At 39.4% G+C, this 23,671-nt stretch overlaps 1 protein-coding gene across 1 annotated transcript; it reads right to left on the bottom strand.

Moving 5' to 3' along the window:
* Positions 1-2,831: 2,831 nt before the first annotated feature.
* On the bottom strand, positions 2,832-17,556 carry bcorl1 (BCL6 corepressor-like 1). Its single transcript, XM_067380965.1, has 11 exons — positions 17,341-17,556; positions 14,666-17,251; positions 10,035-10,170; positions 9,090-9,542; positions 8,003-8,211; positions 7,461-7,730; positions 6,774-6,940; positions 6,170-6,315; positions 6,006-6,083; positions 4,764-4,938; positions 2,832-4,691 (listed from the first exon to the last, which is right to left on the bottom strand). Exons 1-11 carry the CDS (start codon positions 17,344-17,346, stop codon positions 4,379-4,381), a joined length of 4,539 nt encoding a protein of 1,512 aa, XP_067237066.1. The 5' UTR covers positions 17,347-17,556; the 3' UTR covers positions 2,832-4,378.
* Positions 17,557-23,671: the final 6,115 nt, after the last annotated feature.

The following is a 23,671-nucleotide window of genomic DNA, read 5'->3' as shown; positions in this document are numbered from 1 at the left end:
CGAAATCCTTCATTCCGGAGGGCCCTTTAAAGTGGCCAGTTTTGAGCACTTCGGTTTGGAATGACCTTTCAATATGGCGGCCATGATTATTTTCACTCCAAAGTGCCCTTCGGAGGCACCCGATATCCCATTTGGAACCCATTAGTCCCGCTTAAAGTGGGCAGTTCAAACAGGATGGGTTACACACATAACAAAATTACTAAAACTTAAATGAAACTGGAAATATAAAACCTAAAAGATCATTTAAAAAGGCAATAATAGTAGCCTACTAAAATAACCCTCTTTTTTATTTATTTGGCAATGTTACAGAACAGTATCCATTAAAGGTGCTAAAGAGGATGTTTTCGACGACTGAGAAACCAAAGACTGTTAGTGAGTTTTTGAAATGAGCGCATGCGTAAGAACAACCCCCCCTCCTTCACAGCTCATTTCGAGGGAACGCCTCCCAAAACTCGTGCACGAGTATTGGAACACGAGTGTTTACCACCGGCATTCGCTGTGTCGTGTTTTTTGGATTCATTATGTCGGACTCACCGCAGGTAACTCATAATCTGCAGTTGTTACTCCTGTCTCCTGACAAAAACATTGCATGCGGCGCCTGTAGAGTGCGGAAAGTTACTGGAGCGCGCAGCCGCGCTCGTCTCTCACAAGGAACGTCATGGCAGTGATTGACAAGCCAGAGGGCCAATCGTTTACGCGATTGACTGATGTTTTTAAGGCCCTACCTCATGCACAGATGATGTATATTAATATTATTCCTTTCAGTGCACCTAATAAATAGACTTTTATCAGTTAGTAAAGACAGTTTCAAGTAATATTGCAAAAATGAATAAAACAAAACATCCTCTAGCACCTTTAAGTGACTTGTGCTGCCATTAAGGCTTCTGAAGAAATGTTTGACTGACTGTGAATGCACGTTTACGTTTTCCACGAGGCGCCGGTTATAGTCGCGATGTTAATTGAAGCATGTCATCATTTCGTTGCATTCTGCTTTCAGTCTTCTGTCCCCGTCTTCCTCCTGACTCTCTCTCTCTCTCTCTCTCTCTCTCACCTCACCTCACCGCTGTACCGTTCTGCGATTTCTATTCGCTCTTTTGCATATAAATGCCCCCCAGCCACTCAGCATTCTCTTCCATCCCACTGCTTCAATTCAGCACCAGGCAACCAAACAAACCGACAGCTAACTAAGGGTCGAGATACGTTGATACGCATTTTATCTTCCATTTTCTAGCTAAATTGTGCTTTTTTAAAGGTGTGGGCATGTAAAGAAGCACCGACTAGACATTCCAAACTAACTGACTCATATACGTGGGTGAACAAAGTTATTTTATAGAGGATTGACTTCAGGAATTAATCAAGCTAAACTTTGGCATGTGGATTGATTTTTGTGATTCATGTTGGCATACTGCATAATCTGCTGTCGAATATAAAGCGTAGATAAAGCGTAAGAGAGGTAAATTACGGGACTGTTTTATTGTTTAATTACTTTTTATAGCATTTTATAACAGTAAGGCATGTTTCCCTGCTGCAGAAAAAGTCTGAGTCAGGAATTATCTGACTTGTTCCTCAGCATAAGGCGGTCTCCTGAGGCCACAGTCTACGCAGACAACTCTCATTTCTAAATGCTGTCTCGTCTCTTTCCCCATGAGCACTACAATGCACTAGTTTCTCAACAAACTGATTGTCCCTTCCTCCAGAAACCTCCATCACCTACTTTGACTGACCTTTTACCGCAGCGAAATGCCCTCCTAACCTTTGAACGGGATGAATTTAGTGATGCAACAAAGTGTACCATAGCCTACTGTTTAAACGATTGTGGTATAGGTAAGATTTTTCCTTTGTTTTTGAAAGAAATCTCTTTTGCTCACAAAGGCTGCATTTATTTAATCAAAAATACAGTAAAACTACAGTACAAATACAGTAAAATATTGTGAATATTAAAATAGCTGTTTATAATATAGCCTAGCCCATTTTAAAATGTAATGTATTTCTGTGATGGCAAAGCTGAATTTTCAGCAGCCATTACTCCAGGTTTCAGTGTCACATGATCCTTCAGAAATTAAATGCTGCTTTGGTGCTCAAGAAACATTTATTATTATTATCAATGCTGAAAACATTTTGACATTTTTGCGGAAACCATGATTCTTTGATGATACAAAGAATTCAAATGTGTTTTTGATTTGAAATATATTTTATAGCATTATAAATGTCTTTACTATCACTTTTGACCTATTTAATGCATTCATGCATAATAAAAATAATTTCTAAAAAAAAAAAAAATCACCAAAAAGGTAGTGTATATCGTGTTATGTTAATGTTTCATGTTTATTTAATAATTTAAATTATTGAATTAAACGAGATAAATTAAAATTGAATTCTAGCCTACAAGTGCACTTTGATTCCCCTCATCTATCGCAGACGAAGTAATGTTGTTAGTATCTAGTGCCCCCTTGAGGGCAGTTGAGAGGACGACTGAGACTCTACGGGCTCCGCTTTCAAATTTTAGTTTTATGTGGTACTTAAATATTTTCTTTGAGTAATGAAGATGACATATTTCGATATCGATATGTTCTTTGGCAAAATTATTAAATGACATTTTAAATGTTGGCGACATAATTTTCTATATAGTGTGGGTAAAACCTTTTTATGACTGCATTAATATAGAATTTGTCTTGCTTCTAAATGTAAAAAGCTGATTATCACTTGTGATTTTTATTAATAATTTATTAATAAATAACTTTACCATCTTTAATCATATTGCTGTTTCAACCCTTTTATAAAAGCAGTAAGCCACAGGTGTTACAGTGGGTTTACTATGAGTAAACGTGGAAATTTCACCCTATCCAGTTACAAACACACAGCAAATCACAAACAAGACTTGACAATCATGCTTTATTCTGGTTGATTTCTTTAAAAAAAGAATCAAATAAACAGCTCTCCTCTTTGAACAGAGATCACTGAAGCAATATGCCTTCTTCAATCAAAACCAAGTACTTTCTTCATGTCTCGCTGTATTTCCATAAGTAGTGAAACTAAACTCTATCTTTACATCTCTGTCTCTTCATTTAAATATTTATTGGTTTCAGTTCAAACAAAACTTCATTGATTGTCAACACAAAATCTAGCTTAGCACCAGTACAATAAAACTGTACTTTAGCCTGTTAAAATACTGTTCGCAGTGTGGGAAAACAAAACAACCTCAGGATAAAGGGATCATTATTTGTACATTGTCAAATAAAGCACCAACCATACAAAGCAATTTTCATATATCATTTGTCTGATACACAAAAAAGTCAAATATATTAATGACTATTAAATTAAGCACAAACAACAATCAGTGTAAATAAAACACACCACGCGCCACAAAGCACGCTGGAATCTGGTACACCAGGAAAACCTCGGAGAGGACCCCTTCCAGAAGCACTGGAGAAGCAGTTCAAGACGGAATCTAGAAAAACGGCTCTAGAAAAACCTTAAAAAAAAAAAAAAAAAAAAAATCCACAGGCTCGTTTTTTTTTTTTTACCACTTAACTGTCAAGGTTCATATCAGCTGATTCTGCTGATATCCTGAAATAATTATCAGTGGATAAAACCAACAGCTCATCAACCTGCCGGTTTCCAAAGCAAAAACGAAGCGACGTCGGATGTCACAGGAACACAATCCCATGCCTGCTACGATACAAAGGAAATAAAGAGAAGGTGTAATGATCCTGGCAGAGCTGCAGTGGTGCTGAGGTAAGGAGGGCCGGGGTGAGGAACATATGCTGTAGGTTAGGGGGCTTCTGGGAGCCGAGAGAGGCTCGATGGTTTTACACAGGAACCATCTGGCCCAAAGGCATTCCTGCCGCTGTTAGCTTGACGTAAGCCTCTTAGCTACACACATTTAGTTTACCAAGATAAAAAAAGACTTGGATTACCACTCCTTCTAAAGGACAGTCAATAACGAACAAACATAAAAACATGTTAATGATAAGTTACAACCAGTTGCGTTCACCCTGATGTCAAGATATACATATATATTTACTTATACATATAGGTTTATTTAAAAAAAAAAAAAAAAAAGATTTATTGAATACTGAAAAACAAACCCCTACAGAAGGAACCTGAAAGTTGCTTCCCAGTGGAGTCCATCCCCAGCCTTTCTCCCTGGGGTGAGGGCATGGAAAAGTCGCTCCTAGGGCCTCTTTCATTACTCAGGGCATCTGTGACAAGAGTGTCTGTGAGGAAATAGGACCTTTCTGACTGATTCTGAACATACAAAGTGCTGGTACTGGTAACAGGCCATCGGTTGCAATGGACCTCGCGACTGCGGACGGCACCTCACTGCTCCTTGTTTAGATCCTACGGCTGTAGAGCAGGAGATGTAGGGCAGGAGTCGCTATCGACTGCAGGGTCTGGTGTTGACCCCTGAATTGTCATCCTCATCTTCTTGAAGGATTTGTATGGTGGAGCCTAGCAGTCCCTGTAACTCTGGCACGCAGCGCACCAGCTCCACCTTCTCCTCTCCGTCTTCATCGTCGCCCGGCTGGAGTTCTTCCGGAGCGGTGCACGTTTGACTGATGGAGATCTGCTTCCATAGCTCTGCCTGAGCGATGCTGGCCACCTCGAACTGAGGGTATCGAGCCCGGAAAATGCGCGCCGACATCTTTAGCCGCTTCAGCACGTCTGCCAGCAAGAACCAGTTACAAAAACTGTGGAGAAGAAACAAATAGATTAGGTGTTGTCATGATCATGTTTTAAAAAGTGTTTACGCTGCCACTCACCCCAGCGTTAGTGATACTTGGACATGGTAGCAGGGTAGAAGGGGCTCAGAGGAAAATTCGAACAGAAGACAGTCAGTATCGGCGTCTCTCTCCTTCACCTGCTCGCTCAAGTTGTCCCCGCCTTCTTCCTCAGGCTGTGACAACAGGAAGTCCCAGCAAGGTTCCTGTTCTGTCTCTGTATAAGTTTGTAACAAATAGAGACAAAAGTCAAGCTCTAGTCACAAGACCTCACCAGAGTGTTCACAGTGCTTCTGCTACCCTCTAGTGGGCAGCTATGTCACTGAATACTTGGATCATTTCCAGCTTGAATTAGGGGAAACTTGGACGATCCATGGTGCTTATTTGTTACACCAACATCGTTAAACAATTTGGAGGAAAGATGATTAAAAAATTAAATACAAAGAGGTCTGAGAAAAAATCTGGGATCTAAAAGTTAATTTAAAAACTAAAATTACAGGATTTTTTTCTTAAAAAATTGGTATGATATAATATGAATAAGAAATGTTTAAGATTCTGCATTATACATAGGTCTCTAATAAAAAAAGCATATTGTTGGACATTCTGTTAAAGCAAAATCATTCTCAAAACATGGAGGAAAATATGATTATCAGGCTGAGCCAAATTAATGTTAATTTTTCAATTATATTTTTTCCTCACATTTTTATGCTGATGGTAATATGTAACAAAAAATATATTTTTGCGATTTAAATAAATAAATAAAAAATTAAATAAAAGCTATTCACAGGTGGTCTGTGACTAATTCTACTACACATTACCATTCAAAAATTCAGTAAGATTTTTAAAAACAATTTTGAACGAAGTCTCTTATGTTCACCAAGGCTGCATTTATTTTATCAAAAATACAGTAAAAATATTAATATTGTGAAAAATGATCACAATTTAATGAGTTCAATGTCTTCCATTTTATATTTTAAAACATAATTTATTTCTGTGATGGCAAAGCTGAATTTCCAGCATCATTACTCTAGTCTTTAGTGTCACGTGATCCTTTAGAAATCATTTCTTATTATAATCAATGTTGAAAACAGTGCTGCTCAATATTTTTGTGGAAACCATGAAACATTTTTTCAGGTTCTTTGATGAACAGAATGTTCAAAAGAAAAGCATTTATTTGCATTAAAAAAAATCCCAATAATCTAAATTGCTGAATAAAAGTATTCATTTCTTCATATATAAAAAATAAAAGATTGAACAGTAGTGTATTTAACTTCAATTTCTTACCAAATACAGAGCTACTGTAGAAATCCCACTGTAGACTAGGATCTTGGTCTGTTCGTCCCTCTAAATCAGTGAAGTACTCTGGATAAACAAACACGAAGACTGTTAAATCTAATGTTCCAGATTGATTTTAGTGATCATTTGCTATTTTTTTTTTTTTTTTATACCTTTGAGGAAAGTTTTCATCCCGGGACTCTGGGCTAATTTAACTGCGGTCTGACCAGAGTATGTTGCCAGTGTGGGATCTGCCCCATGATTTAACAGCATCCAGACTGCTGCCAGATTATCAGCTGCTACAGCATCATGAATTGGACTACAAAGTTTGAAAGACAAGTCAGTAAATAGTTTACTGAATTCCCTATCTAAAACCGAGTTTATTTTTACTGCAGATGGGCTGCAATGATGAAAAAGCAAACTCAGACATGGCAAATCTCATACAGGAAATGGTAGGAGGGAGAATAGTTTCATACAGTATGGTAATTGGACCAAGTTTGTTGGACACATTGTAGCTGTGGGTGGACAATATAATAGTTTGTAGAATCTGATTCTAAAAATACATCTCCCAAATCCAAAGTGGCCCATTAGCTACCTAGCTCAAAATTGTCATTATACAATTAAAAAAGAAGTAGCCCAAAGCTGTTTATTGGGCTAAACTGGATTTGGTGTCTTTCACTGGCAGTAATTACTTTTAATTAATATTTTAAGTAATAAATAAACCGCTGATTCTGTTTGTATCATCCTATCATATCCTGACTGTAACCTGCTGCTCACCGTGTTCCATCCTGTGCGCTGCAGTTAACATCTGCGCCGTGCTTCAGCAGCACTTGAACAATGTGCGTCCAGCCACGTGCACAGGCCTCATGCAGTGCCGTGTAACCCGCGTTGTCACGACGGTTCACCTCTCGCACATCCTTTTCCAAGCAATATAAAACCACATCCTAAAAATAAACATTTATATAAATAATGAGCAATTGATCCAACATTCATATTTGTAGGGCTGTTAATCAAATTATTTACATAAAGGTTTCCAAAACTGTGTTTTATGAGGGACCTGCAAGAGGTTTGTGAACTGATGAAAAGCTAATGGTGAATTAAATCATAAAAATGCAAAATCAAAATAAATCAATTACTAAAAAGGTAAATGTGTTTACCTGCATGTCATGTGACCATTAACCGACATCAGTGAACAGCCAACATGTGATTATGTTGTTAAATTACTGGAATATGAACTAATCTAAGGGGTATTTAGGGTAAATATTTTAAGTTAGGGGGTTCGGAATCAGCTGACAAAAATGCTTAGGAATTAATATCATAAGTTAATATAAATTTAGTTATTATAAATTGAATTGCACTGGATTAACTTTTTAAGTCCATTTAACTTTTTTGTACATTATAAATATTAATATATTTAATAATAAGCATTACAAAGTCAGCTAACAACTAAAATGGTTGCTTTACCTGGTAACCTAATCTAGCAGCTCTCTGTAACAGCGTCTCTCCTGCATTCTTATTCACAATCAATCGACGGACTTCTGGAGGCACTGGACGGCTTGGAGTAGATTCAGGGATTCCTGATTTCCCAGCTATTCCTTTTTTACCAGACAGTGGTGAGTTTGACTGCTTGGGAGAAGAATAAGAAAGAGTTGGGGTTTTCTTGGCGACTGGACCATGCTCTTCTGGCATGAGGGGGCCTGTGCGTTTACCCAAGCTGCCTTTCTTAGTCTTGAGCTGAAACAGACATAAAGACAAAGAGAGTCATGCATGAGGGATGTGACATTGAGGAGAGGACAACTGTTACATGGTCCCAATAAAAACAGCTGCTGTAAGAAAGTGCTTTACAGTGACTCAAAATGCCACTAGGAGGCAGTATAAGACTAATTGAAAATAAGTATATACCTTTGCAAGCAAAAAAAAAAAAAAAATCTCTTGATATCACAATTTTCACTTTAAGTGCTCTAGTTTAAAAATGCTTGAAAGTTTGATAAGATGCTTCATCGAACCTTTTTCGGCTCGTCTGTGTCACATAAGTGTTTACTTTTGAACTTCCTCTTCCCTGAGGGTTTGTCATTAGGATGTGTAGCAGGAGGACTCTCTTGAGGTCGTGTCAAGCCCGAACGTGTGAACAGGGTCCGCCTAGGGCTGATGTCTGGATTGGGCACTTCGCTGGTCAGTGTGGCACTGAGACAAGGGTACACACCCATCTTCTCATCTACAATGGCATAGACTGACATTTCAGCATCAAACTTTTTATTACATCATTCCTAAAACAGCATAGACAAAGAAAGATAATTCCATTGAAGTCGACATGAAATAGAAGTTGCGATCATCTTTTCTTCTCATATTGTGATGTATATCCAAGTGAAACGGCTTCTCGAATGAGTAAAAAAAGTAGGGTGGGACTTGATTTTCTTGGAATTGATTGGATCATTGTCATTTGCTATTGCTGTGTTCTCCTGTGAGTGACAGGTTGCTGGGGGTAGAGGTTATTCTGCCGCCCTCGCGCTGGTGAACACATCATCAGAGCAGAGATGTCATTGCAAGGGGGAGGGTAAGGTATTTTGATTAAATATCACGCAGGCACATAAATTAAAAAAAGAAAATAATGACAAAAGGTTAAGTCATTTATAATAAACATTCCAATATTTCATAAAAAAAAAAAAAAAAAAAAAAAAAAAAAAAGATTTGTCCATTTTGATTTTATGGTGACTTTGCTTTCAATTATAAACAATTATCAAAAGTAAACTTATGCTAAATAACCAAGACACACCTACCTCAGCTCTATTCAAACAGGACTATTATTTTTCCTGAGGAGGTCAGGTAAATTTGTAATTCACAGACATAATTTGGCCTTCAGACCTTTGGTAACACCCACATTCAGACACTAGACACTCCTACCGGTATTTTTTTTTTTTTTTTGAAAGTTTGAATTGTGCTAGATATTGGTCCCCAACGGGACATTTATTTGACATTTTAATTATTCTACCCTCAACAGCAGCCCATGGACTAAATATCAATGAAATTACAGAATGACGTTCTCAGCAAAATGTTCATCAAGCCTCAGACATCTTTACTCAATAGTGGCCTTACCATCTTCTACGCCCAGCTTCTCTTCTCCATCTGCCACCTTATCCTTCTCTGTGATGTATTCACCGTTCTGATATTTACGATTCTTGCAGCGTTTCCTTTTCTTTATTGAAGAGATGTCTCCACCCTCAGTGGGCCTGTCCTTGTCCGCATCCACTTCCTCAGGCAGAGGATTGATTCGAGGCCTGCCGCGCGGCCGGCGGACTGGTACAGGGGGTGGTGGGGTAGGGGGTGGTGTAGAGGGGGGATCGAGAGGGGGAGGAGTAGGTGGAGTAGCGAAGCTCCAGTCTCGGAGCAACGCTTCATCAGTCCGTCTGCGCCCTCGCCTCAGCCGTGGAGAGGCCTCCTCCTGGGAGTCTGATTCTTTACTAGGCCAGCCCGGACTGCTAAGAGAGCCCGAATCTCTATCAACCTGAGGACTTCTGCATGGTCTGCTCTCTGAATCTGTGATAAACACTGGTGACAATTCAGACAACTCATGAGAAAAACCATTCCATTTTCTTAAATATGAAGAAAAAAAAAAAAAAAGAAAAAAAAAAACCATCTTGGACTAAACCACCCCATAATTTTCATTTCTTACTCACTCTTTTGTCATGTCAAAACTGTATGTTGTTATATTGTGGTGGAATCTTTTAAACAGGTCTTTTTCATACAGGTTTATAGTGACCACAGCCGTTAAGCTTTGAAAAATTACAAAACAAAAAAAAATTGTTCTTTAGAGCTGGTTCTTGTAAACGATCTAGCTGATCCAGATGGTGCTTTTTTCATTCTTTTCTAGTCTCTTTTGTCACTTAACAGCCAGGGTCACTATGACCCATCACGGTAAGAAAAATACCTGCATAAAAATATATTTTTCTTTTAATATAAAAGATACAACATAAGGGCGAGTAAAAGATGACGGGGTATCCTACTGTTAAACTACCCTTTAACTACGAGCTGGGTCAGTACCTATTTTATTTGAGTCAGACTGCTCCATATTAGCTGGACAGATTTTCCCTTTGCGAGTCTTTCCCCCTACTTTGGGGGCTGCGCCTGTTCCATCTTTCAGCACACTTTTTCCCACTCCAGGCAATGCATCTTTCTTCTGATGAAGTACAACACAATGTGTTCAAAAAAATCATAACACAGCATTTAGTTTGTTAATAACACATGCATATTTTTTAATTTAGATTAATGGCTATTTAAACAAAGCAAAAATTTCACAGGAAAATCGAATTGTCTATAAACCCATCACTGGCTCATAATAGTAATGCCATCATCTCTCACCAAGTGCTTTCACAGGGCTTAGACTCACGCAGCTCATTTGCACAGCAGAACAGACGTCACTAGGCTACTCCCTCAATAATCTCATGTTAAGTGTTTTAATTTCCCTCCAGAATTCCCCCCAAAAATGTTCTGTGATTTAGCCGAATTGTGTGATCTAAATTTTAGGGAAAACCAGATTTGGGTTGATACCCTGGTTTTGTTTGGGGTAAAATATATATATATAAAAAAAATGCTGTTTCCACAGAAAATAACTGACTCTTCCTAAGAGTCAAAAATTGTTTACACTAATGCTCTTACAATAGAAGTCTATACATATTATACAAAGCACAGTTTTATACAAACTTTAATATTATATGTGTTAACATTAAACTAGTATGATAAAATTGCTTACTTAACTGTCTACATGGGGAAAAAACACCCATAGGAATTACATTGGTAACTCATAATGAGAATAACACCACCAGTACTAAAATGACCATTTAGACAGCTCAAATGAAAATCAAAACAATTAATATAAACTCTTATAATTAACAAAACTATAAGCTTCCTATTTCTGTTTTAAAATCCTTTAAGGATGTCTTGTCAACTCTAAAGGCCCGTTTACACCAAGAACAATAACTGCAAAGATAACTATAACAATAACTATATTAGCGTTCACACCAGCAGACAATATTGTTCTGTTTATTATAAGCGCACACTGAAGTTTTGTCATCTGTCACTCTAAATTTTTGTGCTCTTAAAGCAGAATGGATTCTGATTATCTGTCAGTTTTTTAATCAGCTCTGAAAGTGATTCCAATGATATTGTTTTTTCTCTTTGCTGTTATTGTTATAGTTGTGGTGTGGACTCTGCTATTCTTTTATATTTAGAATGATTTTTAGAACTATGTCTTTATCGTTATAGTTTGGCCTTAAAATAAACTGACAAATCAAAAGGATTTTGTCAATACAGACTAACTTAACTTAAACCCAAAACAGTCCTTTAAAGCAGAGGTGACTCAATTTTTTACTACAAAGGGTCAAAAATACAACTTGACTAAGGACCATGGGCCAAAACTAAATGTTGCATTATCAAACTAATAAAGGGATAGTTCACCCCAAAATGAAAATTCTCCCATGATTTACTTACCCTCAAGCCATCCTAGGTGTATATGACTATCTTCTTTCAGACAAACACAATTTGAGATATATTTAAAAATATCCTGGCTCTTCCAAGCTTTATAATGGTAGTGAAGTGAGGACGCGTTTTGGAGCCCCCAAAAATGCATCCATCCATCATAAATATAATCCATACAGCTCCAGGGGGTTAATAAAAGCCTTCTGAAACCAAGCGATGGGTCTTTGTAAGAAAAATATCCATATTTAACATTTTATAAAGTAAAATAACTAGCTTTTTGGGGCTTCAAAACACGCCCCCCGTTCACTACCAATATAAAGCTTGGAAAGCCATGATATTTTTAAATATATCTCTGATTGTGTTTGTCTGAAAGAAGACAGTCATATACACCTAGGATGGCTTGAGGGTGAGTAAATCATGGGATAATTTTCATTTTGGGGTGAACTATCCCTTTAACAATTACATTTTTTAAAATCAAATCTACTCACATTCTCTACAGTTCAATTCAAACATTTCAATGCAAACTGTAGATATCATTACGAGGGGCATAATGATATCTACAGTAAGTTCAAATATGTGGCTAACCCAATCATAACTTACAATCAAAACAATAAGTTTAATATTAGCTTTCACATTAAAATCTTTTCTTTTGAACTCAAATGTTAATGAAAGTTGTTTTTCATTTACACTGTTTGCAAAACAATGGTTACATTTTCACAAAGTTATTCAGTAAAGAGCATTGAGTGATTTCTTTGTCTTTTGTAGTTTGATTAAAGGTCCCATGGCATGAAAATTTCACTTTAAGAGGTTTTTTTTAACATAATTATGAATTACCCTAGCCTGCATATGGTCCTCCAGTGGCTAGAAAAGGCGATGAGTGTAAACCAAGCCCTGGGTATTTTGCTTCGCCTTTGAGAAAATGAAAGCTCAGACGGCCCAATCTGGAATCTTCCCTATATGTCGTCATACGGGGAAAGGTTACCCCCCCTTTCTCTGCTTTGCCCGCCCATGAGAAAATGAGCTACTACCATTAGATTCGAGCACAATATTTTTTTCCTCGAGAGACATCATGGCTTGCAAGCAAGCGAAGCATGGCAGTTGCTCAGTGTCTGGATATACAAATGAACACCGAAGTATTTTTTTAGTTCCTTCATCCAAGCCTAGGAGGAAACAGTGGGTTAATTTTATTTTCTCTGGTAATGCAGCGATACAACTTCCCATAGTTTTAGTATGTCTGCGCCACACATTTCACTGACCACTGTTTCCTCAACGTGGGCCAATACAGCCCAGTTACTGTCGCTAATGTGAAGCTAGACAGCATCAAGTATGTGTGTGAAATGAATACACACACTGTTTTACATTTCTTTGTTGTTTGGATAACCGTTTTGCACGCGATATCTATATTTCCTGATTGCAGAGCTTGATGTAATTGTAATAAGAAAGATTGTAAAAACCTTTAAGATGCATAAAATATAAAATATGTAAACAAATAAATGATGTTGGCATGGTAGCACAAATTCCACAATGGCACCTATCCGATAAGGTATTTGTAATAATGGCAGAGGTCTGACTAATTTAGTTGCGCTGGCTAGTGTTTATAGCTGATAATTATATATATAATATATATACGATAGCAAATCAGAGCAACATAAACCAACTAAAGTACCGTATCCTAACACAAAGTTTTAAACTAACCATTCGGAGACGTCTTGCTGTAGCCGCTGAGTTGCAACTTCTTCATCCGGTGCTTCTCCATCCGGATCAGATTCTGGGTCAAACTGAAAGCTTGAACGACTGCATGTCTACGAGCCATTGTGATACATCCACTGTCAACATTAGCGCATGGTACAGTGGCCGCAAGCTGGTTAAGGCCACACCCACCCTCCACCTTGCCCCGCCTCTCGCTTCCTCATTGGCATTTAAAGTTACAGACCCAGAAATGGCACGTCCTGAGGAAAGCTCATTGTTGGACTGGCTCATACTGGCTGAAATTCTGCACCAAGGCTGAATTTCGGGAAAGAGACTTCAGATACAGTACTAGGGACCACTTAGGCCTATACAAAAGCATCCAAAAAGTAGCATGTCATGGGACCTTTAACATTAAAAACACAGACAGCAGCAGGAATATTAGGCTGCTGTCACTTTAAGACTAATACACGGATCCAATATTCTGATACACATGCGTTGTCTTTCACTTAAGCCATAACCAACTATGTTTACTAGGATACCTGCCAATGCGGGAAAGAAAATGTATTTTATTATACTGTCTGAGAAGCGCAGCTTTTTGTTTGCACACACAAAACTTCTCACACAGCACACAAGTTTTCTTAAATGCTTAAATTGGCAAGGCTCGAAAACGTGTGCAAATTATAGACTGTCCCGATCAAGACAGTGACAGTTCCTTCAACTGTCTGTTTGGAACGGCTTTCACGCTGAAAGGCATACCTGCATCTGCAATGTTAAGCACTGAATGAATGACAGGGTCTCTGCTGTCACACAAAGTAAATAAGAGGATGACATCTAGTGGAGAAGACTGGTAGTAAGATTAACATCAATCAGATGTTATGTTTAATGTTCGATTTGTGGCTTTTGAGAATCGATATCGAATCGACCACAGTTTAAAAAACGATTATTCAAAAAAACTATTTTTTTGCCCAGCCCTAGCTGTGATCTCAGATTTTGGTCATACTCCCAGCCCTTGACTGAATTAAAGGGATAGTTCACCCAAAAATGACAATTTTGTCATCATTTACACACCCTCAAGTTGTTCCAAACCTATATGAATTTCTTTCTTCTGCTGAACACAAAAGATGATATTTTGAAGAATATGGGTATATAATATGGGTATCAAATATGGATAATAGTATAGAATACATAATATAACAATGTGAAATAGTGTTTTCTATAGTATGGAAAAAAATACTATGGCAATCAATGGGAATGGGGCCCATCAACTGTCTGGTTACCAGCATTCTTCAAAATATCTTCTTTTGTGTTCAGCAGAAGAAGAAAAAATATACACTTTTAGAACAACCTGAGGGTGAGTAAATGATGACAGAATTTTCTTTTTTTGGTGAACTATCCCTTTAAGGGAAATTTTAATGTAATCAGTCATGGTTTATGGAATAGTTGGTGATATATTACACACACTATAATAAAAATGAACCACTAAATGTTCAGAGTAAAATAAAGCTTACCTTTTTATGGTATGTGCCTTGCTTGACTAATGCTCTGTCTTTATTTTTTTGCTTTTTAGTTACTGTCATAGTCTCTTTTTGCACTTCAGAAGGTGTCTTCTCCTTGGCAGGCTTTTTCAGGTTCTTCTGTTTGGAGGCAGATACTTTGCCTTTGGAAGGTATCTCCTCTTTGGATCCATTCATTTTTGCCTCTCCTTCTGCTTCTACAGTCTGGCTCTGAAGGTGGGAAAAGGCTATTGCTTCTACCTTAACATGGGAAGAAGCCTTCCTCTCTGATGCCTTTTCCTCTTTAGCCGTCTCATCCTCTAACTGTTGAGCCAATTTCCTTTCCACCCATTCTCCTTTAACACTGGGAGCACTCCTTTTACTAGGGGTACTAGATTTATTTTTTTGTCTACCATCAGACACTAGATTTTCTGTCTGTTTTGCCTGTTTCTCTCGTCCCTTATCCTTGGGCACAGGAACGGTTGTGATCTCCAGTCTGCTTAGAGCTGCTGTAGCATCTGTTTGTGGAGAGGTTCTGTCTGAATTCATGACCTGTCCTTCTATGGCCTTGAACGGAGGGGAACCAGTTGTAAGAGTCTGCTGCAACGTGGAATCCTGACACCTGTTCTGCACGCTGGCTACCTCAGGCCTCTTGGATCCCACACAAGACAGATTACAGTAGTTCTCACCAGTAAGCGCATTGGTCTCAAGAGTTTTCTGCTTCACTATTGACTCCAGGTTGGACAGGGGGGATTTGGCCTTCTCCCACTTTTCATCCTCTACTTTAGTTGGGCTTAAATGAGAGTTATGGAACAGGACTCTATCAGAACCAAGGGAGCTCTTAGTCTTGGGGGCCTGAGTCTGACTTGGCCTCTTCTGCAGAGATGATCCTTGGGAAAGAACACAAGGTGGTTGCCACAAGGATTTAACTGGAGGTGTAAACAGGGTCCCTTCTTTTCCACCAACAGACTTCCGGTGGGGCTGTGAATTTGCTGTAGTACATAACTGGGTGGATAAAAAACCTTGTTGAGTACCTGTCGAGAGCTTGCCACCTTTATTATGCTGAGCACTTTTAATAGCAAATGGTGCTTTCCTCTCTCTACAAACCAGCTGTTCTCCTTGGTCAATGATGGAGATGGTTTCCTGTTTGGCAAATGTCTGAAGGTCTTCAACAAAAGCAGCACTTTTTCCATCTTTGCTACGTAAAGTAGATGCTAAAATGGGGCTTGCCACTCCTACATATGTACCAGGGAGATTATTCAAGGAACCAGGAGATGAGCCTTTGACCCAGGATGCATTGGGTTCCAAAGCATGGTGATTAGTTAGTTTTGAAGATGATTTCTGTGTTGCACCATTTCTCTGGGTGTCATATGTACTGGATGACCCAAAAGAAGCAGAATTAACTTTTTTAGAACCAGCAATGTTTTTCTGATGAGAGTCTGCAGAATGATGTTCCGTGGCCACTGATGGGTTCTGAATATCTTTAATGTTTTTTTGTCGCTTGGACTTTGCAGACAGATCAAGGGGCACATCTCTTGACTCAACGGGGCAGGAAACATTATGATCCTCTGGAGTGGACAGAGTTTTTGGTTTCAGATATGCTAACGAGGTCTTTTCAGCACCTCGGTACGTCGAACCTTTTTCTACAAGGCTAAGCAGCCGACTTTGAGTGGTGATATTTGCCAGAGCTGGGTTGCAGCAGATGGCAGCAGTGGGAGAAATGGTGAAATGGGTTGGTGGAGCCGAGACCTGTGTGGCTTGCTGTACTGGAAGGGCTAGAGCTGGGGCTGCTACAGAAGACATTGTGGCTTTATGCTCAGATCCGCCTTGAAAGCCCTTGGACAAAGAGTCACACCTGACTTTGGATCCTGAAGACTGAGTCTTCTTCTCAGCACCAGGTCCTCTCCCCACGGAAAAGTGATACGGGTATGTTTTGAGCATAGGTGTCGTGCTTGAACAAGAGCTTTGCGCTGGGCAGTCCTTTTGAAACTGGCTAGCAGTGGCTTCTCTCAGTGCTGCAATCTGACCTAACCCTGGTGGCAATGTGATCTTACAGAGAGGAGAAGAAAAATTGGAGGAGGGAAGGAAAGCAACAGGCTGGCCGGGTTTAAAAAGTGTAGAGCATTGGAACCCTAAAGGAACGCTTATCACAGGCTGGGTGGGTGCTGGTGCATTACTCTTCTTGTTTAGGTTTATACTAGAGTGAACAGAGTTCACAGGGTCCTCTGCGGTGACCTTTTTACCACAAGGCCACTGGTGAGTGGAGTAGATGGCAGCACTGTCAACCTTGCCTTTGGAAACCTCAGTCCGATCAGGCAACGGTGTGCTCACAGGGTCCGTGCTAAACACATTGTTGTGGGGTTGGGAGGGTTGGATTTGGGGACAATGATTTGAATTGCTGGCTTCTGAGCAGACGTCGGGCGTTTTACAGTCTGTGGTCGCCCTCAGCTTGTTCTGCTGACTTTGAGGTACGTCACCTCTAAGTTCAAGAGGCAGTGTCTGCTGTGGATTCCCCACCATGCTCTCAGACATGTGGGTAGGGGCACTGCTCTCTCTGCTCACCGTCCCGCCATCCCCTACATTCATTGGTGAGGGATCCACCTGAGCAGAGAAACAGGGAACTTTTGACTTAGGGGGAAAGTGAAAAAATCATGAAAGAAACAGACTATAACAATGAAATATATATATACCTGCATAGGCGTTTTCTCAACACATTACTCAGTGTGTGTGGACAAGTGACTCTTTATGGGATTCTCCTCTGGGTAGTTTGCAGCTCTGTAGTAGAATTAGATAATAAAAAACAGCTTTAAAAAATGCACAAATTGAGCATGTAGAATTATTTCAAATGAAGTTACAATTTGGAATATTAAAAAATTGGTTTTTAAAAACATTCATAGCCTTTTAAAAAAAAAGAAAATCATTCATTGATCTGTCAATAATCTGCAATTGGACATCATACTAACCCCTTTCAATGGATGTTAATATTTGTGATAAGATAAGAATCAAACAAAAAGTATAGCTAAGCCATGCTGTTGATTTTTCACTTCATTATTTTTTTTTTATATATACCTATAATTGATTGCATAAGATAAATGTGTAGTTCAGCCAAGGTCAACTCAGACCTCATTAACTAAATCAAATGTAAAATATAGATCACTGCACTCCCTACATTTCACATTGCAAAGAGGCATTTGAACTGAGGCAGCTAAAATCTTGTTAGAACATTCATTAAAAAAATGGTTTAGATATTTATACTTTCACCAAACATTCTTACAACCGATCAACCCTATTGGTAGTGCAGAACTACATGTATCATGCTCATTACTTTCAAGAACTTTCATATAATTTTGAGTAATATGAAATATTTCTAGTCATCTTTCTCATTTGTCAGAAATAAAAATCAAACCAACTCCACTCAAAATGTCTAAAATAAACACTTCTAGAATTTTAACAAAAGATGGACATGGCTCAAGAGGCTTTAATTATGATTGATGAGAACGTTTGCATGTTTTAGGTCTCTTTCCCTGTAATCTGACAAAAATGACACTCTAACCATGAGGCCACAACATCACTTCTCTTGTTACAGTCAGTGATACGAGACAGGCAGGAAACTTCCTGTGAGTAACAGAGGTTTCCTTAGTCAAGATGTCACAATTTCCTTCAGACCATGGCTTGAGTAGGAATAGATATCATACGTAAAGCGTTCAGATTTAAATAACAGATCTGAAAAGAATACAGTGATCTCTGAACTGTATTCCAGCAATTTACACTTTTTAATTATTTGTTTGCAAATGCATGGTCATCTTTTGCTGTAGGAGAGACAAAACTGAGACGAAACACTGAGTTTGACCCATGACTCTCTCTGAGATTGTGAGCAAGTCAATTTCAAGTACACAAGACAGTACCTAGACACCAAAAACTCAGTTAAAACTGAGAAAAGCAAAACCTCAGCACCCAAAGCTGAAGGGACAGTTGTTACTGCAACAACATCCTCTTAACGCACATTGCATGTGGTCAAAGCCTGCATACTCAAATCCCCCTCTTTTTAAGGAAGCAAAGCACCCAAGATCAGATCCCAAACCCTCACACAGAGCAATGGAGGTGAATGGTCAAGTGCACAACAGGCCACAAATGCCAGGGGTTGAGGATAAAGGATGCAGGGCCATGCAATAGTTGATGCTGGTTTTACTGCCTCATTACCTCAGTGGGACAAACTGCAGTAGATCAAGACAACATCAACAGTGCAGACAGAACAGAGCAACCATTAATGTGATGCTGTGCCGAACACAGGCGCTTTACTCTTTACAGGCATTAGATAAAGGCGAAGCATCTCATGTCCACAGTCACAGAGTGTGCATTACTAAAATGTTTACTTATAATGAGGTGGTCAAGTTGTGATTTAATCTAATTCCAATTATGCTATGTGTAGGGCCTTGACTCCAACAGATCAAATCAATATACAAGGTTCCCACACTTTTTGACAAATTCATTTCCGTAACCTTTTCAGTTATGCATAATTAGTGAATATGGATTTTTAACTAATTTTAAATTTCAATTTCTATGCCAGATAATGGCCTTTCAAATAAATCGTTTTAAATGATCATAATTATTTGTAAATTCTGGTTTTACTTAATATAGAAGCAATACAATATAGAGCAGAGCATAAAATGGAAAAACGTAAAACTCACTATACAGATGTCCATGCCTTTTACTCATTGTAATGACTATGCTTTGCCTAGAAATATCAATTTTAATATTTCCTGGTATTTTCATGCAGGTGGGAATCAAACCGAACTCGAATTGAAGTTACACATTGTTGCATGCGAGACGAAACCTTCCCGATCTATCTCTCGAGGTTATGTTCTTAATTGAAAGAAAACGACATGAATAAGACTGAATGTTACTTAGTAAAATGACAGGGAACACATAACCATCACAAATAACCAAATCTAAGCACCTGAGTTCCATATGCAAACATAAACACCGTAAACTCGCATCAGAATGCAGGTGAGCGCAGCAGCACCACGTTGACGATACAGGTGACAGATGTCTTAAAATGTGAACTGCTCATCTTTCTGACTTAAAATGAGATCCAACTGATGTCGGTACACTTAAAAGTGTATGTATGGCATAACCAAGCCGTTTAGGCCTTTAGCGAAAGTCTGATGATTGGAAAGTTTATGATGTGTTATACACGCGATTATATCTGCTGCTAAAGATAGAACCGATCATTTTCGTTCAGACATTTTTCATCTTGAGGCATCTCAATTATTGAAAACGCAGGATCGGTGGAAGTGGGAGCCCGTGTTTTTCTTCAGCCCTCGTTCTTTTGAATGGGGTTACCAGTGCAATGATAAACGGAGACGAGGAAATAAGCATCGTCTCTCCTCTCTAGACTGGAGCTCAGCACACTCGCGGTCTCCCGGTCAGTCTGTCGGAGCTCCGCAGCCCGGAGCTTATTATGCACAAAGGATGATGCAGAAAAGCAGTCGATGACCAGCCAATGTCACGTATCCACAGCAAGCTTAATATTAGGACAGAGCATCGTCCTAAAACAGACCGAAATGTTTGTTTCTCTGGCCAACCCACTCGCTCGTTCTAGCTGGAGCTACTAAAAAACCGTATCACACAATACAAGAGACTCTCAGGTGACACGAAGCGCCTCGCGTGCTGAAATGGGAGTCAGAGATAAATAACGCCGATGTTTAAACACAAAAACAACAAAATGTAGGTCCCGCGAGCGGGGATTAGCCGAAATAGACGTTTTCCTTCGGAGAAAGAAACGAAAGCCTAACATAGTCCGTGTGGCCACAATGTAGCCAAACTAACCGACGCGTCCGTACTGGCCGAATCCTGTCAAACTATAAAAGTGACCGTTGGTTTTTCGCTAAGCGCGAGCCGAGCTATGACGTCTGAATTAGAACTCGACACAAAATACACGGGCACAGAAATGTCACGCGCACATTTAGGTTGGATGATATCTCCTTCACGAGGAAACATCGTACTTTGGCTGTCCCTCTCCACATTGCCCTCGAAGAGTGTTTGAAAACTAATAGGGTCACCGAGTTTTCCATACGCTCCTTATTATTATCGTCACTTGTGCTGCGTGACACGCGGGGAGAGCGTTATTTAGTACGGAGCAAGGTGTACGAAACTGAAGGAGCGATTTTCAGATCCCTGCGCAGCGAAGTCTCCCCTCTAACAACTCGGTCTGCATTACTCTGCCACCGTACGACACGAAATGTTTCCATAGCGAAGCAGCTCCAACAATCAAAGTGTTATGACATGCCACAGCCCCAGAACCGACTCCTTCGTCTATACAACCCCGAATAATTCCAAAAGGCAATTAGCGAGCCAAATAACGATGTCAGATTGTACAAACGTGCACCAACCCGTTTGACCGACATTTGGAAGATGTTTGCGCATCAAGATAATGGCTTTAATCCGGTCTTCCGTTCTTGGCGCTCGCAGTTCACTAATCTCGACGATTTTCGGTTCTGAAAGTCCGGGGGGGTTCGTACCGTATCTCTCTGTCTCTGGTCTGGTGGGAGAGAGAGAGGGGCAGATGGAGCCGAGCTCGTGTGGGAGTTGTAGTGCTCCGACATCCACGCCCTGACCGCGTTCGCCCCGAGAAGGGAGGAGCGAGGACTGCAGGTCCCAGCATGCACCGCGAGAATCCAGCCGCTCAAGGGGAAAGGGGATCGCAACGGTGCGCTAAACTGCAAACCCTACCCGAGCAACAAAGTGAAAATACACCCTCTCTCTCAATTAAACCGTTGCTCTCGGACGCAACACGCGAGGGTCGCCGAGTAGCACGTGCATATTGGCATAATCTCGTGTTCAAATTCGCACACGTGGGCCGGCACACAAAAAAGAGTTGAGACAAACATTGCAGCGGAATTAATAAAAACCCTGCTGGGTCTCGAACTATTTCAGTAGAGCCACGAGACCGATGTCTGCTACAGGACACCCAGGGAACGATCATCAATAGTGGATGCACATGAAGGTGCGCGCTGATGGGGCGAGACGTGTTTATTTATATTTTCTACCTTAATGAAGAAACATTATCGTCTTTGTTACAACATGCTGCGCAATACATGCACACAAGTTCAATTAAAACACCATCATGAGGCCTAACTAAATCTCTTTTAGGTGAACAGGAATCTTAAAAACTGGGATCCTCAGGTGGATTCAGCCTTAACTTCTTAAAAAAAAAAAAAAAAAAAGCCCACCACTGACCTTCAAATTTTATTTATTCTTTTTTGTTTTGTTTTGTTTTTTTGCCAGGTGACAATTAGCATCAGCTGTTACAAAATATCACTGGAGCTTCACTTTGTGCTGGACTGTTACTAGGTTACTCTCCGGTTGCTGTTGAGCGAATGTTATTGTTATTTCTGAGCAATTTCCCTCATTTGAAGGCTAAATCATGTCACTGTAAGATCAAAGAGTACAAAGTTTTTTTTTGTTTGAGTATTTAATGCAAACAAGACCTTGACATAACACCATTAGATTTGGTGCAGCTTATTACAATGGCCTTGCTTTCGGTCTGTTTTGACATTCAAACACGAGCAATTCAAGATTTAATTCATTATTAAGCAATTCTTTACAAATTCATGTTTTAGTTTTTGAAAACAAGAAAACTGGTCACATTTTTTCCTATTGACTAAAAACACAAGCTCTGCAAGGATATTATGACTACAGACTGTATAGATGCACAGGAGAATGATATGTTTAGTCAATGACTACTAATAATGCAAACATATCATTCTCCTGTGCATCTATACAATCTGTTCTCACTTAATTAGCTGAATTTAAGAGATTTTTTTTCTGCCTTTCATTCTTATCTTGAAATAATCAGTCACTTTTTCAGCAGCGAGACACAAACAATCTGAGGTTATCTTTCTCCTATCAAGACAAGACAATGGGCATGATGATAGCTGAATAAGGTCCATCAGCTGTCCAGTAGCCATTCACAGACTTCTTTGATCTCGGATTTAACAAGCAACCCTTACTTTTCAGCCTCAGCCACTGTGCATTGTAAACATGTCAGCCAAACAATCTTTATTACATCCTAACAACCTTTTTCCTGCTATATTCAACATTATAATATTTGAAAAACAGCTTATTCACAATATAAATCTTTTGAACCTGCAACACCAGTTAAATACCACAATTTTGCACCACCAAACAAAACAATAATAGCTTTCCAACAGGTTGAAGTATCATTAACTTAGAGTCTTCATTATTTGTGGTCCACCAACTTCAACTTCAGTTTTAGGCTGATCTTGTCTATAACTCACAATCATGCTCAACAACCACAGTATTATAATTAATATCTCAAAACATGGGCGTAGAAACGTAAATTCGTCCCCCGCATTTTTTGCATGACCTGTCGTTTTATTCTTAAAGATGCTAAAGAGGATGTTTTGTTTTATACATTTTTGCAATATTACTTGAAACTGTCTTTACTAACTGATAAAAGACTATTTATTAGGTGCACTGAAAGGAATAATATTAATATACATCATCTGTGCACGAGGTAGGGCCTTAAAAACATCAGCCAATCGTTTACGCGATCATCGCGTAAACGATTGGCCCTCTGGCTTGTCAATCACTGCCGTGACGTTCCTTGTGAAAGACGTGTGCGGCTGCGCTCCAGTAACTTTCCACACTCCACAGGCGCCGCATGCAATGTTTTTGTCAGGAGACAGGAGTAACAACTGCAGATTATCCACTAACACGACACAGCGAATGCTGGTGGTAAACACTCGTGTTCCAATACGTTCATGAACGAGTTTTGGGAGGCGTTCCCTCGAAAGGAGGGGTGTTCTTACGCATGCACTCATTTCAAAAACTCAGTAACAGTCTTTGGTTTCTCAGTCGACGAAAAGATCCTCTTTAGCACCTTTAACTAAAATGAAGCGATGTAAACATTATGGAGCGCTCACTCTCCTGTAATATATGTTTCAATCATACTGGAAGCCGGAGGGCGCTCTCTCGAATGTCCAAAATGGTTTCATA

The sequence above is a fragment of the Chanodichthys erythropterus genome, chromosome 1 (assembly GCF_024489055.1).
Source record: "Chanodichthys erythropterus isolate Z2021 chromosome 1, ASM2448905v1, whole genome shotgun sequence".
Classification (NCBI taxonomy): Eukaryota; Metazoa; Chordata; class Actinopteri; order Cypriniformes; family Xenocyprididae; genus Chanodichthys; species Chanodichthys erythropterus.
The sequence above is the reverse complement of the archived record's forward strand: the minus strand, read 5'-3'. Positions and strand labels throughout refer to the sequence as shown.